Here is a 16,732-nt window from a genome sequence, read left to right as displayed (position 1 = left end):
GTCGTCTGAAGAGAGTGGTTAACTCACATGACATGTATTCTTTAACATTAGTAAAGATGGCTGCCAGCCACATGGCTGCTTACAGTCCGATGAGGTCATCAGCCAAGATGGAGGTTACTTAAAAACATGTTTTTCTAGTAGCTTTATTTTTTTTTTAAATGAGAGTTGAATCCAAGTTACACACACATATACACACAGTTGAATCTAAGATACATATGCAGTATATTCTAGACAGGAGTTGAATCACACACACCCCTGCTGTCGTGTCATTTGGAATGGGCTCAGACTCAGCCTACTTTGTCACACCCTGCCTCCTCCTTCCTCTCCAAAGAGCCCGATGCTAACTGTGGGTCACAGCTGGGGACCGAACCCAGGGCCTTGCGCTTCCTAGGCAAGCGCTCTACCACTGAGTTAAGTCCCCAACCCCGGGACACAGCTTTTAATTACTCTTTATCTTTTGTTGACTTGTTTTCTGGAAGACAGAATAAAATTTATTTTCTTGACTTCTTATTTATTATTTTTCCCATCTCCCCACATGAATATGAATTATAGAAGGATGGTTTTTAGGTGTTTGACTATATCACAAGAGAACTAGGTTCAATGGGAGCGGTCCTGAGGTAGCTTGTATCTCATGCTTTTTTTGTATCATTGAGTATTTTAACAGGGTTTAGACAGCAATGTGATGACCCACAGCCTCCCACTTCTTCCAGTGCTGTCTTCAGTGGGCAGAAATGAGTGATGCATGTAAGAGAACACAGACCTTCGGCTCTGTCATGTGCACCTGCTCTGTTCTCCTCTCCGAATGACTCCAGCACACTGGATTGGCTGTGGACAAGCGCCTTGTTTGTAGATCCAGCTTTTTAAAGATTTATCTTGTGTGTGAGTGTTTGCTGCATGTATGTCTGTGCAGCACATACTTGCATGGTGCTTGTGCAAAGGGTATTCGATCACTTGGCGCTGGAGTTTAGAAGCTGCAACTGCTGTCTGGGTGCTGGGATTTAAACTAGGGTCCTCTAACGAGCAGTGAGTGCTCTTAACCACTGAGCCATTTCTGCAGCTCCTGCAAATCTAGTTCTGTTGGGACAGGCCCATACCTATTTGGTTAGTATCACTGATGGCTGCTTTCGAGAGGCAGATATGTAGACAAGCAGTCCAGCAGAGACAGGAGTGGGGCTGTCCTCACACTCTAAAACAGTTATCACCTGACCTTTGCAGGAATTAGCGGTCCCTGACTTGCCTTGCCTTTTCCAGGTAACACTGTCACTCCACAGAGCTCTCTGGGTCATCCTTCCCCTATCAGAATGTTGGAATCCCCGTGGACGTGCTGTTGGTTCACTAGTCATTCTCTACATGTACAGGCTGGCAGGTGGGGTGACTGTGGAGTGCAGGTTATCTGTGAGCACAAGGGTGTCAGTGCCTCCTACAGGGACAGACCTTCCCCAGGATAGAATTGAGCCTGGAAGTCAGTGTCATCTATATCGAGATCTTGACCATCCCTCCACCAGCATTCCAGCACACTCCACCCCACCAGCCAGCCTGCAGTCTGCTTCCTTGGCTTTAGCCCAGGCTAGACCTGTGATTCTGCTGTTAGAAAGGTCTGTACTGTAACTTCCCTCATCTTTAGCAGACAGTTGAAACCAGCTATGGCTGGATCTGGATGCTCAGGGTATTTACCAGCAGAGCAGTACTGTGTGCATTCATTGTTTCCAGACCACGGTGATCCGGTTTTGGCAGGGGAAACAGTGAGGGCTGGTACACTAGAAAGGAGGCCCAGGGGCTCAGGGCTGGCACCCTGGGTGTGGGAGGTAGGAGCGGGGCTGAGCTGAGCTGGAGAGGTAGGCAGGGCCAGGAGAAACAGCCCAATCCAACTTCCATGCTGCTTCCTCCCCAGTGTCGCTCAGCCTTGGGTTTCCGAGCTCGTCAGATTCTGCCTTTAAAGGGATGGTGACTTTTAGGCACCTAAAATATTTTTCCTTCCTTTCTTTTTTTCTTCCTTTTTTTTTTTTTTTAAATTTCTGACATTGTTTGAATTTAATGATTCATATTACGAATTATTCATGAAAATGATCTTTTAAGCTTCTTATAATAGCTGAAATTATCCTTCATTAGATACTGACAGTTCCTGTGATGGGTGTAATTATAAAAAATATTCTTAGGCTAGCTATATTCTGCAGTGTTAAAATTACGCAAATGAGCAAGGGACAGGAATAGAAGCTGAGTAGGATGGTCAGACTTCATGGGAGGGGGGGGGCACTGCAGGCATTCTAAATGCATGCTTGGGTGTACAGTGAACATGCCTCCTGCAGTCTGCCTTGCTGCTGAGCTCAGCTGCTCCTGCCTGGCAGGAGAACGGAGGAGCACCCGCGACTGACTCGTGTGCTGCTCTTGCCCATCCGGGAATCGTGGGATGGAGAAGGTTCATTTTTTTCCCTCTCTCTCCCACTTTAGCTCTGTTTACTCAGCATTTTCTGCAAGGCACACTGTAGTAATCTTAGATACTTGAAGAGAGTAGCAAGTAGCAGTTTGTTGCTAACACAGATAGAGTTGTGCAGAGAAGGGAGAGAGGGAACAGGAAATAGGGCCCTGGGGCTACGGGGCAGTCACCTGATTCATAGAACCTCATCATACTTACGGCACAGGACAGCCAGGACACAGGTTCCCAGCTCATGGGGACTACATGATTTTGGGGGTTTAATCTCGGTTCCTTCTCTAAGGTTCTATTATCTCTGGCTGTCCTTGAACTTATGACCCTCTTGTCTCAGTCTCCCGGTTATCTGAATTAGGCATTGCCTACTCTGCCTGGCTTAGAGTTTTGCTTCTCAGTGCTGGAGGTAGACATCAGGGAGCACACAGCACTCCTAGATGTAGGTAAGCACTCACCACTGGCCACACTCCCAGCCATCTTCACTGACTGTGAGACGAGCTACACAGACTTGTTTGGGTTGTTCTCAAACTCGTTCGATAGCCCAGGTTGCTTTTGAACTGGAAATCCTGCATCATCTTGCTGAGTAGCTTGGATGACAAATCTGTGCCACTGTGGCCAGACTTCTCTTGGTTGTCACGGTGGATGTGCAGAAGAGAGGAGGGGTGCTCACTCATTTTATTGTACCCATGTTTTCACACCCCATCCTGTGCTTCTCCTCAAAGCCCCTGAGAAAGGCTGGCTGCTGCAGCTGCCACCACTAGCCTGCAAGTCATGTGCGTGCACTAGCAATGCTGTGCGGGTGGCTCTCCCATCCTCCCATTTTTGACTTAGACCACAGAATAGCACCCTAGGTAGAGGGGGTGATGAGAAATGGAGGCTCACGTTTAAGTGTGTGCTGCTAGGCACAGCTCCAAGCATGTGCTGGTGTAATCTGTGTCTGTTCTGCAGTGCTAGCTCTGATTGTGACCTTCACTCAGCCAAGGAGGAATCAGAGCTTAGCGAAACTCACACACACAGATTAGGAGGTGAGTCAATGGTGTCCGCTTCCCTGGAGCTGGTGATGGATGCTTTGAAGAAGGGCTTTGTTTGCCCTTCAAAAGGTACTCAAACATTCATTCATTCATTGTTGGCTCATTCATTCTTACCTCCCCACCTTCCTTCTAACATCTTCCTTGTGTATTCCAAGTTGACCTTAAACTTCCTTTCTAGTGGAGAATGACCTGGAAGGAATTCTTGTCGGCATCTCCTAAGTACTGAGGTCACAACCATGCACTACTGCCCCTGTTTTATGCAGGGCGGAGGATCAACACTGGGGATTCATGTAGGCGAGGCAGGCACCTGCCAGCTGAGCTGCATCTGCAGCCACTGTTGGTATTGTTTGGACCCTGTCCTGTGTGTCTTTTAGATGCTGGATGGGGAGGTGAATTCTGTACTTCTTTATGATACAGACATTGTTACTGTTAAGCTATGGCTTTTAGGTAGTAAATCCCTGATGGCCAGCCGACTGTCAGTGAGGTGCCTACCTATGAGCATAAGGACCTGACTCAGTCCCTAAACCCACATGGAGAAAGCTAGGCATGGTGATGTGTGCCTGCAACCCCAGCATGGGGACAGGCAGGCTCTTGAAGCTTGTTGACCAGAGCCTAAGGAAGGACCCTTGAAATTGTCCTTTGACTTCCATGTGAATGCATACGCATGTGCACATTCACTCGCACACTGCACACATACATACCTGTACACATATGAAGGAAGGTTTCCAAACTGGACTGTCCGTGTGGGTTGAGTTTTGGAATGAATTGATCAGTTCCTCTCTTGGGAGTTGTCCTGGTTTGACTTACCCCATGCTGCTCTCTTGTTCTTGATGTGGCAAACACACTGTTCCTCCGAAGCCTTCACAGACAACAGTATCAGGGTGGCTGCATTAGTCAGTTTCATCCAGTGACACAGACAAGACAATCAGCTTGCAGGAGGGAAGAGCCCTTTGCTTCTGGTCTTGGAAGTTTGAGTTTGTGGTCAGTTGGCACTTTTGTGTTACACCAGAACATCAGAGTGTGCAGCGTGTGGTGAGGACCCCACCTACCTCACAGCAGGAAGAAGTATGAGGAAATGACAGGGTCTCAGTCATATCTGGAGAGCGGCGCTCCATGACCTGCCTTCCTCCTACTATTCCTTACCTCCTAGTAGGATGGTCATCTGGGCTCCAGTGCCTTTCACCTGAAGGCTGTTTGCTTTTCTATGTTTTCTTCCACAGTTTGCAGAAAGACCACATGACAGTGTAGTGACTGGACTATGTGTTTGTGGCCCCTCGCAACTTCCCATGCTGCGGGAGAGGAGTAGGCTGCCTGGATCTGACTGGTAGCGTGCTGTCTTATAGATCCTTGGCTGACTTGCCCTCTAGTTTCGGCTGTCCAACTGAGGGATTGCGTACGTCAGTTTGCCCTGTGACCCTGTGCTTGAGAGGCTTTTGATCGATGACTGGTGCACAAGAGCCCCATAGCCCAGTCACTGGTGCCTTCCTTAGGCAGGTGGTCCTGGGCTGTGTAAGGAAGCTAGCTGGCTACACTGAGTCAGGGGTAAGTCAGCATCATCGTTCCTGCTTGAGTTCCTGCTCTGCCTTACCTCAGTGATGGACTGTGACCTGGAAGTGTAAGTTGCTTTTGGTCATGGTGTTTATCATAGCAATAGAAAGCAAACTAGAGCACAGCTGTAGATGTTTTTCTCTTCACTTTGAAAGCACAATGCATGAGGCTCATGTTGGCTTCTCCAAGTGGTGAGTGGTGCTTTGTCACATTCGTCCTCGGTGTGGAGGTCTGGGTGAGGGAGTCTGAGGGAAGACCCTGTGGGCCCTCCTCACCTGTTGTATTATCACTGTACTTTTTGCTCACTCCTCACCTGTGGTTTAGCCTCCACGGTCAGGGCTTGCCGGAATCCACACTACAGTGCTTCATTCTATGCCCCACAGTCCTGTTTAGAATCTCCAAGAGGCTTACCCCCTTGTTAAGGCTCTGACTGGACCCTGCCCAGATCTGTGCACTTAAGAGTTCTTAGCTCTTGACCAGGATGGCAGCTTCTTCCTCTCTCAGCACACGCATACTGCAGCTTTAAGAGCAGGTCCTCGGTGCTTCCTGGCACGTGTGCCAAGGTACTCAAGGAGTAGAATATTGTGCATTGGCCTCAGTCTTGTGGGATTTGAATACATGGGGCAAGTGCTACATCTCCCTGGCTCCCTCCTTTTTGCCTCTTGTCTTCCTCTTTCCTTCCCTCCCCATGGGCCAGCCACCCATTCTGATGCCCAATGCTCTGCAGCCCAGTGCTTGCCCTGGAGGCTCACAGGTGGGTAGGGAGGTGCGCAGCAGGATGCTGTCTCTGTGATTCAGGCAGATCTTTATGAGTTCAAGATAGCCCACCCACATGGCAAGCTACAGGCCAGCTAGAAGTAAGTAAGAAGACCTGCCCAAAACCATCTGCTCAACGGCAGGGCTGGCCCTGAGCTTGGCTGGGAGTGAGGATCGGCTGCAGGAGCATCCAGATCAGCCCAGGAAGTCTGCATTGCAGAGCACTGGGGAAAGCTGAGGTTTCAAACGGCTGAGTTATCTGGAAGATTTGAGGTATTAATAGAAGAAATGCGTTTTGTTTTGTTTCTAAACTCATCAAATCTTCATTCTCTGTGAAAAAAACTTATCCTTTAAGTCAGGCATGGTGGTGTATACTTTTAATTCTAACTGTCTCAAGGCAGAGGCAGGAGGATTTTTGTGAGTTCAAGGCTAGCTTCATAGTCAGCTTCAGGTCAGCCAGAGCTGCCTGAAGACAAAACCAGCTGCAGCACACTGCAGGAGCCAACCCTGATTTGCTGTGCCCACCTTGCTGTAGTTAGCTTAGTGGTAGGAATCCACAGACAGATGGGACAGTCAGATCTGGCTTCGGCCCCAAAATTTGCCAGCCTCCAGTGTGCCACCTCTGTGGGTTTTCTACAGGAATGCATCTGAAGACTCAACAGCTCGTTTACGTACCCTGATTTCTCTGCAGTCCCTGTTGCTCCTAGAAGTCAATCCCAGTGACCATCAACCTCTCTGCATATGCGTTTTCTGAAGAACGGTCTGTTGAGCATTAGGGGAGGACAAAGTGCCATGCATGCTTGAGGTTAAAGCGCAGCCACCAGGAATGGCACAGAATAGATGGCATTTGGTAACCAGAGCCCGGAGATGAGGTGTGCTCATGAATCACTGCAGTGGGAGTGTGTGCTCATGACTTTTTAATGACTGCCTGAAAAGGAATGTGTGCTATTAAGGTAAACTCTTTAAAATTTGACACATTTTGCAATTCTGTGAGTTCAAAAAGGAGAGAGAGGAACACAAGGGCTGTGTGAGTGACAGGCAGCAGGTCTCAGAGCCTACTGGGCCTGCATGGTGTCAGTGCTCTGAGTCAAGCAGGAAGACTGAAGAAAAGCGTTACTCCAGATAAACATTAGCTTCTTAGTAGCAGGGGAACCAGCGTCCCCTGGGCTGAACATCAGACAGCCCCGCAGAAGCAGATTTGTTGATTGATACACGAAAGTTATTTTCTTGGGTAAAACAAGTTTCACATACCAAAACCCCTAATCTAATCTATATGTTCGTGGAGAAAAATATCATGTCCCTGCAGCGTAAGTCCTTATTGTGTATTGTTTGCAGTCCTCAATAATGCAAGATGTTCCAGGTGTGCCAGGACCTAGAATCTTGTGGCCCAAGTCATGCATAGGCTGTAAAGCTCCTAAAGAAAAACAACTCTGTAGATAACAGAAAACAATCTTGGTTTTCTATAATGATTTCTTCAAGGTCACAGTGCTTCTACAGATAACTATTTCATTCAAGTGTTCACCCTAGCTACAACGAGTCTATTCGATTTCCTTCTGCAGCATGGGGCCACAGAGTGGTGTGTACTTTAGAAAGAGGCTTAAAAGCTGGGATTTGCCTGTGATCTCAGCACTTTGGAGGCTGAGCAAGAAGATTGGAAGTGTGAGGCTTGTCAGAGTTACATAGTAAGGCACTGTCACAAGAAGCGGGTAGCTGGAATTGGTCCATGGAAGTTGAATGTGCAGAATGAGCCTCTGGCTTGGGTAGTGTTATTTTACATTGAAGGCCTAGTGGATTGTGTCTGCAGATAGCAGAGCCTGGTTGTGATCCTCAATTCAGACCCGAGTTATCATGTCTGAGAAGGTAACCTAGTCATGGAAGATGCTTAGGTCTACTGGGATATGGGGACCAGGATTGTAGGGTCCACTGCTTTGTGGCTTTGTTTGAGCTTGTGATCTTCTCATAACTGCTTGTCAGGGACCCACTGGGTAGATACTATTCTCTTTTCTTTTTTGTATTTTTCCTGCCATCTTTCAAAACCTAGGGGCTAGGAGATGGCACCATTGGAGTCCATCCTGTGAAGTACATCCCTCCCCATCCAAGACATTTCTCATTTTTGGTACCTGCTGCCCCACCCAAATGACTTTTTGCTTCGAAGCAGTGAGCCAACCCTGCATGGGGGAGGGGGAGTGTGCCACTTGCTGTGTTGCTCCTGCTCTAGGGCAATGCTTTTTGTGGCCAGCCATCTGGTATATTTTTACTCTTCTCCTTTAGCAGCTGAGGGCTGAAAGTCATACATATAAAAATGACTAACTTAATTCAGTCAACAAGGATTGAGGCAGGGGAGTCACCATGTAGGGGGTGGAAGAAAGAGAGCATGCCTGCAGGGGGGGGGGGAGGAGGAAAAGGAGGGAGTGGGGAGGGAGGGAGGGAGAGGAGGAGGAGGAGGAGGAGAGGAGAAAGTGGAGAGCAAGATGTCTGGATTATATAGGGAAGAGCCTCTGGGGAAAGGGCAGCCTAGCTGCTGGGCTGGAAAGTTCAGGATTGGTGGCAGGGTATGCCAGGTAGCAGACAGGACTGAGGGATGCTGGGAGAACCCAGAGGTCAGATCTGCATTAATATGTAAAATATGTACTTCAATCCTTTGTCCAGGTCTAAAACCAAATAGATTGTACTTGAATTATAAGAGTCACTGGTTTCTGCCAGCAGAGAAAGGAGAGATGCTTCTTTTTCCTCCTATGTCCATGCAGGCATTACTAATCAATCAGGATGCCCTTTTCAGAATCCTTATTTACGCTTGTGAATATTTCTTAGCACAGTGTTTTAGGTGATTGCTTTCAGTTGCTGAGAACAGTGGCTTCTCAACCTTTTGGCAAAGATCAAGTGTAGTGCCTGAGATCAGCCTCAAGTCACTCTATTGACCACTACCATTGGCATTCTTGTCTCTCTGATTCTAATACTGTAACTCCAGATGCTCACTCCCTGCAACAGTGTCTCTAATGCAGATATGCCATGTTGATTCTCTACTTAACACTATTTAGCGACCTCCAGTTGCTTTCAGACTAGAATCCAGACCCATTACCAGGACTTACAAGACTGTGCCTGACTTGGCTCCTGTTCATATTATTGACCCTGTCTATGTCTCCTTTCTGTCCTTGCTTTCCTGTCTCTTTGCTGGGTCACCTCATTTTCATTCTGGGAGCATCCCATATTTTCCCACCCTTAGCCTGGACAGACCTAAGCCTTATCTCTCCATTGCTCTTGGGAGAGAGCTAGGAGCATAGAAATTTGATGTGGGAGTTGGAGAGATTAAAAAAAAAATGGAAACATGATTGTGTTTCAGACACAGATCTACATTCAATCTCTAGCACCCACAATAAAAACAAGAGAAAACAAACAAGCAGGATTGGTTCATCAGTTAAGAGTACTGAATGATCTGCCTGGGACTATGGAGAGAGGGACTTCTTTTCGACACCTGGCCTGCTGTGTAAGTTATCTCAGTGACTGCTCGTGTGTGCCGCGTCCTTCCTCATCCATGGGTACTCACCTCTGCCTGACCTAGCTCCTCCTCATTGCTTACAGGCTGAGCTTGGCTGTGTCACCTCCTCACAGAGAGAGAACCCTTCCCTGGTCTCCCGTGGTAGTTGCTTCTGACAGGTCCTTTCAGCATCTTACCTGAGTTCTCTGTAGCATGTGTCATAATGACACAGGAATCCTAGGTGTCTTTGAGAGCAAAGGAGCGAGCCTTTCACTTCTTCAGTGCTTGGCTTGAGAGGTCAGGATCCTGGAAAGTCAGTGGCATCAAAGCCAACCAGAGCTTGAGGCTTTCGGTTTCATGTTTCCCAGATTCAAAGAAAGAAATTCATGGACCACTGAGGGTGAGCTTTCTTAATTTTATTTTTATTAACGTAATAGGGTCCGTAAGGAGGAAAGGAAGGCAGTGCTCCGGTAGAGTGGGGGGATCCAGTATGCACCATTTTCCTCTGCTTTGGAGCTAATGAGACTTAGTGGATGGAGGAGGGGCACAGGGACGAGCTGTTTAGTCCACTGTTTATTCCAGAGTTGAAGTTCTCGAGGTTTCTTCAGCACGACTTCAAGGAAGGGGCTACTACTCCTGTAGAGAAAAGATAAGGAAAACCAGCCTCTGTCCATGGTGAAACCAACCAGAGACATTTGTGGTGTCTCTGGCCATTGGTAAGGTTGAGTCCTGGTGTTTTTGAAGGGAGTTCCCAGCTTTTAGCCAAGAAGGAGGCTAGTCATCTTTCTTTACTCTAAGCTGCCAATTTCTGCCTCTTGTTCTCATTGCTAATCTGTGGTTATTTAATTTGTTGTTTGGTTTTCAGGCTCCTAGTCTGAGCTCCATAGTGGCAGGATTCTCTCTGGTGTAATTGGTATCCTCACGCAAAGTCCCTGAGCTGTGCCTTGCACACAGTGTGTGCAGTGTGTGGTCTGCTTGTATGCTTGTCATTTAGGTAAATGGTAAGTGTAGGGAAGAGGCCTGATTTGACCTGAGAGCACATTGCCTGTGCCCATGTTACACTCTGAAAATGCATGAATCAACAGGAAAGCCAAGGAGAGTCTGGTGTCCCAGGGTCAGTGGAGGATTGTGGGCTCCAGAGTGAATCTGCCAGTGCTCCCGTGTGTTGCATCAAATGCATCACACAACCCTGAGATAAATATTCTTCATACCATTTAAAACCCCAGAAATGATGTCCTTTCAGAATGTTCTTAACTTAGCAACCTGTGAATTGAGGAGTGGTTCACACACCATTTCCAAAGGTTAACGTTTGTGGTCAGATTCAGAGGGGTGTCCTGTGCTGGTCAGGAGGTCCTCTCTGCAGCTCTGACTTCTCTGGAGATAATGGCTGATCTCGGGTGGCCCCAGCCCACTTCACAGAGGCCTTGTTGGCTCCATAGAGCAGCATGGGCAAATACTTAAGTTTTTTCTAGGACAGTGCCCAACAAACTGTCTAAAAGGGATGCATAGCAGGTGTTTTGGACTTAGTTGGCAAGACTGCTCTCTGCCACATTTTCTAGACTGTTGTTACAGGGCCATAGCGTTATGTTAACAAATAAGTAACTGTGTGCCAATAAAGCTTTATCAATAAAATTGGGGTCAGCCCAGATTTTCCCCCAAAGGCTGTAATTTATATACTCCTGTTGAAGGTTTTTTTAAATTAAAATGAAAACAAATGGTATAGAAATGAGGTTGCTTCCATTCACTGTTTATCTTTCCAATGTGTATTGCAAAAGAAGGCTTTTTAGACTGATCAGAAGCTGCTCTTAAAACCTGAGAAACAATGTTAGTTTTGACTTCCTGTTTAGGCAAAGACAAACTGGGATTTATCACTTCCAAAAAATAACTTTTATTTGTCAAGTAAGTGTAACAATGTTTTTTAATTAACCTCCACGTGGTTAATCCCCAGTTATTACTAAATTCTATATTCTATCTTGGCTGCCCTGGACCCATTTGGGCTGCAACTCCTTCATATGGTGGCCATGCCTCTCTATCCTGCACTCTTCTCAGGCATGGTGCCTCCCTCTCCTCCATACTCTCCCAGCATGGTAGATCTCCCCCCTCCTCCTCCTCTTCCTCCTCTTCTTCTTCCTCTTCTTCCTCCTCCTCCTCTTCTTCCTCTTCTTCCTCCTCTTCCTCCTCCTCCTCCCCCTCCCCCTCCTCCCAATCCCAAGCCCAGGAATCCTAAAGTCCTGTCTCTGTCTGCAGAACCAACTGGGGGCAGGTTCCCAGAAGCTAAGTGTAGGTGTTATCCTATGAGCAGTTTTTGGGGACCATAATTAGCATTAGAATACAAGCAGCTACAAGTAATCCTTTGTGTTCTCTCTGTTAGAAAACCTCTTACTGGTCCCTAGGGTAAGGGCAGGAGCCGTAGTTCCTACAGCACCAGGATGGTCAAGCTCCAGGGCACTGATAGTAGCAGGCTGCTTGGCACATGGCTTCTTGTCCTCCCACAGGTACTAGAGAGGTGCATTCATCCACAGCAGAGGTTCCAGTTTACATTGGGACAGATCAAACCAAGCTGCAGAGTGGACAGTTGAAAGCGGCCACTGGATCCCCTGGAACTGCAGTTAGCTTTGAGTTGCCTTTGGATGCAAGGACCTGTGCAGGAACATCAAGGTCTCTTAACTACTGAGTTATGTCCCCAACCCCTAAAGTAGACAGCTTTAACAGGTTTGTAAATTAATATACACGTGACAGGTCTTGAGCATGTAAATAATCTTCCTCAGCATGAAATTAGAAAAAATGCAAACCCAATTCAAACTGAGGCAAATTCTCAGGGGTTTCAAACTGATTTGGGTTGTATCTTAGTTTTTATGTCAGCTTGATACTAATCTAAGAGTCATCTGGAAAAAGGACCCTTAATCAGACTACCCTGTGCCCAGGTCTCTGAGGGTTGTTCTTGATTGGCACAGGGCAGGCGGGCCTACAGAGCCAGCCAGTAAACAACGCTCTTTGTAGTCTCTGTTTCAGTTCCTGCTGGAGCTCCCATGTCTGCTTTCTTCAACTATGGATTGTAACCTGGGAAATGTGACCCAAATAAACCTATTCCACTGCTAAGTTGCATGTGACCAGTGTTCATTACAGCAACAGAAAGCAGACTAGTATAATAGTCCTTGTGTCTAAGAATAAGAGTTTTTTTTTTCTTTTTTCTTTTTTTCGGAGCTGGGGACCGAACCCAGGGCTAGGCAAGAGCTCTACCGCTGAGCTAAATCCCCAACCCCAAGAATAAGAGTTTAGTGAACAATTTCTGCAGTGGAAATTGCAAAGCCCTGTGAAACCCAAGTGGGCGCACATGTACACAGATCAGAAAAAGGGTGGTGGTGGCTCAGGCCTGGATCACAGCACTTAGGAGGCTGAGGTCAGCCTGGGGACAGAGTAAGCTCCTGTCTTGAAGAGTCTGTAGTGCTCATGTTCTCTTACATGAACTCTAATCCCTACCCAAATGCCAATGTGACATTCTTCACAGAACTGGACGTAAACCAACACTAAAATTTACACACAAAACAGAAAATGGAATTGTCATCCATGTTGAGAAAGACATCAAAACAGGAGACATTCATCTAGGAAAAGGGTTTCCAAGCCCACATCTACAGTGACACACTTCCTCCAACAAGGCCACAGCTCTTAATAGTGCCCCTCCCTGGGCCAAGAGTATTCAAACCACCAAAAAACCAGATAGATCTCTATTTTCTCCAGTTCCTTCACCAAAATTCTTCTCAATATAGATTAAAGACCTAAGTGTAGTATCCCACACTGAAAACCTGAGAGCAGGACATGGGTATGGACAGAATTAACACTGTGAGGATTTTTAAAATATGACCCCAAAAGCACAGCACATCAGGCGAAAGCTGGCAGGGAGATTGCCTCTCACTGAATAGATTCCGAGAGACAAAGGAAATAGCCACGGGAAGAGACAGCACGAATGATGGGAGAAGGTATGCGGAGGTAGACTTATGACTGGGCCTTCATATCCAGAGCTTGGACAGAAGCTTAAAGGGTCAACAGCAAAAATAAGTAACCCTGCTAAACCCAGGCAGTAGACCAGCTATTTCTCAAAGGAAGCTGTAAGTCAGGCATGGTGGCACATGCCAGTGAACCTACCACTGGGGAGGTTCACAATTGAAAAGTAGATTGAGCCTGGGCTAGAGGCTGTCCCAAAACAACAAGCAAACATGAAATGTCTACCATGCATATGAAAAAAATATTAGCTTGGTGATATTCATCATTAAATGGAAATAAAAACCACATTGAACTGTGTGTGTGTGTGTGTGTGTGTGTGTGTGTGTGTGTGTGTGTGTTCGTTCGTTCTGGTGAGGATTTACAGGAGAGGTCTCTGGGGATGTAAATCTCTATCTGTATGGAAATCATTATGAAAATTCTGCATAAATGAAAAGTGTAATTATACAGTGATTTGCAGTCCCACTCCTGGGTTTGTAAGAAAAATAAAATCTGTATTGAGGGGTCTCTGCAGTGTCAGATCAGGAATAAAACCATGTAAGGAGATGAGACTAAAAACCCCGTGCACACTGACTTCATCATCCTGGATCAGACTTTGGGGAGTCTCATGCCAGGCTGCTTATCGTCAGCAAATTTAAAACACAGAGCAGGTTGGGAAAAGGTTTCTAGGCAACAGTCAGTTCAGTTGCAGACTCATAATAAAGCTTAAGGTCTGACCACATAGAAACACCTTTACAAAGTACATGTGACCATGACGGTGGGTTCTATAGCTACAAGGCTTAAAATCTAGTGTGGTTTCTGACCAGTAGCATAGAGTAGGCCATAAAGTACATGTGGCATCTCCCCTAAGGATGGATAAATGTCTAGGGAGGGAGAGTGGGATAAACACTCTGGTGGATTTGGGTGAGGTCTGTCTCTATAGCCAAAGATAGGTGAGGTCTGCCTCTAAGATAGCATAAAGGTCACCAGGTCATTAACAAACCTACTCCCAGGCTTCTGGGCATTTTATCTCCTCTTCTGAGAAGAGGCCCCTGTGTGATTAACATTCTGGGTTCCCTGGTGATCTGTGGGTGCAATGACCTTTGTACCTCAACACTGTCTGTTGAAGAGACATCTGCTATCCCATGCAACTCTGGTCACAATAGCTAAGAAAGTAAGAGCCACATGTCCATCCACTGATGTTGAGAGTGGGTGAGTAAAATGAGTGATTCACAGTGGATCACCATCAGCTCTTAAACAAAGACATTCTGTCATGCACGCCAGCACAGACAGAGCACGAGGATGTTACATTAAGTGAACTATGTCCGTCATGGATAACACGAGTGTAGTGTGTTGTTGTGCATGTGGTATCTACTGTTTGCTCTCAGAGAAGTCACGTGTAAGAATAAGGCTACCAGAGGCTGAGGGGGCAAGGAGAAGTTGAGGAGGGTGACTATACACCCTAGCAATGGACTGTACATTCCAAACACTGGAGGAAATGATTTGAAATGTTTTGATCATAAAGAAATGATAAACATTTATAAGAGTTGATATATATGTATGTGTACACACACACACAAATATATATATGTAATATATATCTTAATTTAAACTTCAAGAAGCATATCCATATTGAAACATCATATAATATATCCACTAACATATATAATTTTTTTTTTTAAATTTTTAAGATTTTATTCATTTATTATATATAAGTACACTGTAGCTGACTTCAGACACACCAGAAGAGGGGATCGGGTCTCTTTACAGATGGTTGTGAGCCACCATGTGGTTGCTGGGAATTGAACTCAGGACCTCTGGAAGAGTAGTCGGGTGCTCTTAACCGCTGAGCCATCTCTCCAGCCCATATATAATTTTTTATTATGCATGTTAAACATAAAGGAAAAAGAAAAAATGAGTAAAAGATCCAAAAAAGAAGGAAAACTAATTTCCCTCTGAAGTCAGAATGTAAATTGGCTGTGGCACATAATGGTTAAATAGGATGTTGAATTCTGTGTCACTCAGTGCCACAGCTTAGTTGTGTCAAAGCGCATCGTAGAGCAGACTGAGGGCTCGGTGCCTCCTCCAGACAGTCGAGGCTGTGGACACCTCTGTAGATTGTATAATCGTCCTGTTTTGCTCCTTTATATGTCATAAAGCCTTATTGCTGTGTGACCATGAGATAATTAAACGTAGAGTGACATTCTGTCAAGAGTTTTCTTAACTGGTTTCCTTTCTTTTCATTCAGGTTTTTTTGGGGGTGTGTGTCATGACAGCGTTTCTCTGTGTAGCCCTGGCCGTCCTGAAACTCACTGTGTAGACCAGGCTGGACTCAAACTCAGAGATCAGCCTGCCTCTGCTTCTTGTGTGCTGGGATTAAGGTGTAAGCCATCACTGCCTGGCATATGGTTTCCTCTTGCTGTACTCTGTTTTACTACTGTTTTTGGCTGACAGATAGTGCAGGAAATGCCCCTGCATGTGGAGCCCCTGCAGTGCATCTAGTGATTGGGGTGCAGCTCCTACTCAGAAGGGACAGGCCAAGGCTGTAGCTTAGGGATTCTCCTCTTGTTCCCCAGAAAGGCTGTGCCCATGAAGTGTCTATGAAGAGAGCAGGGCTGCAGACTGCTCTCAGCAAACGTATAGTCTGTATTTGCATGTAAACAGTAATAGGGGAAAAGTAGCTCTTTTTATTTCTATTTCCTGAGTGGCTGTACTTTTTTTTTCTTTCTTATTGTGAATTGAATTTTGTTCCAGTGAATACTTTTTTTCTTTTCTTTACATATATTTTTCTTATTTTTCCCCCATCAAGCATATATATATATATATATATATATATATATATATATATATATACACACATATATATATATATATTATTTTTTTTTCTCCTCCTATCTATAAGTGAGGACAGCGAGACCTTGAAATTAGACTACTCCATGGGTAGGACAATAGGTTTATTGCCAATTTAAACTGCTGTGGCTATATGGGGCTGGGTGGGGTGGTAGAGAGAACCACAAAAAAAGCAGGAGAGCCTTGCCTCTCTTGAGGGAGCATGTGGCAGTGGGAGGGATCCTGTAGACTGAAACAGCCAGTGAGTTAGAGTATGGGGGAGGGGGCTGGGGGCCAAAACAGCCTGGGGCTTTGATCTGTTACAAGTGTGCTTGGGTTAATAGGGAATTAGATTCTTTGCTGATCTTAGATGCTTGTGTCTACGTCTTTCCCTTTACCTGGTCAGAGTCTGTCATTCCAATATTGCCAATGGCATCCACATTTTTGAGGCTCACTTCAGACCTAACACCCTCCTGTCTTTCCCTTCCCCCTTTTCTATTTTTTACTACTCAGCCCTTTACTGTCCTCACTGTCTAGCTCAGGACTGGCCATGAACACGTACTCCTCCTGCTTCAGCTAAGATTGCAGACGTGCCCCCACATCCAGCAGCATGTATGCTTTAAGGGTCATGTAGTCGTCAGATTGCTGGCCCTTTGCTCTGATGTGGCCCTAGTTCTACCATGAAGGAGA

The 16,732-nt window shown here is 46.1% G+C and overlaps 1 protein-coding gene across 13 annotated transcripts in view; it reads left to right on the top strand.

Moving 5' to 3' along the window:
- Positions 1-16,732, top strand: part of Snx29 (sorting nexin 29) — a 413,834-nt gene that overhangs the window by 192,443 nt on the left and 204,659 nt on the right. For 2 of the 13 annotated variants that reach the window (XM_087574453.1, XM_087574456.1), the window contains one exon: positions 11,731-12,380. The exons of the other annotated variants lie outside the window; for them this stretch is intronic. In XM_087574453.1, the coding sequence (XP_087430579.1) occupies positions 11,731-11,909 (179 nt within the window). In that variant the 3' untranslated portion in view covers positions 11,910-12,380. Of the gene's footprint in view, positions 1-11,730; positions 12,381-16,732 lie in introns of those variants that run through there. 13 annotated transcript variants of the gene reach the window in all.

This window comes from Rattus norvegicus, chromosome 10 (assembly GCF_021556685.1).
Source record: "Rattus norvegicus strain SHRSP/BbbUtx chromosome 10, alternate assembly SHRSP_T2T, whole genome shotgun sequence".
Taxonomy (NCBI): Eukaryota; Metazoa; Chordata; class Mammalia; order Rodentia; family Muridae; genus Rattus; species Rattus norvegicus.
This window is presented reverse-complemented; position numbering and strand designations above follow the sequence as displayed.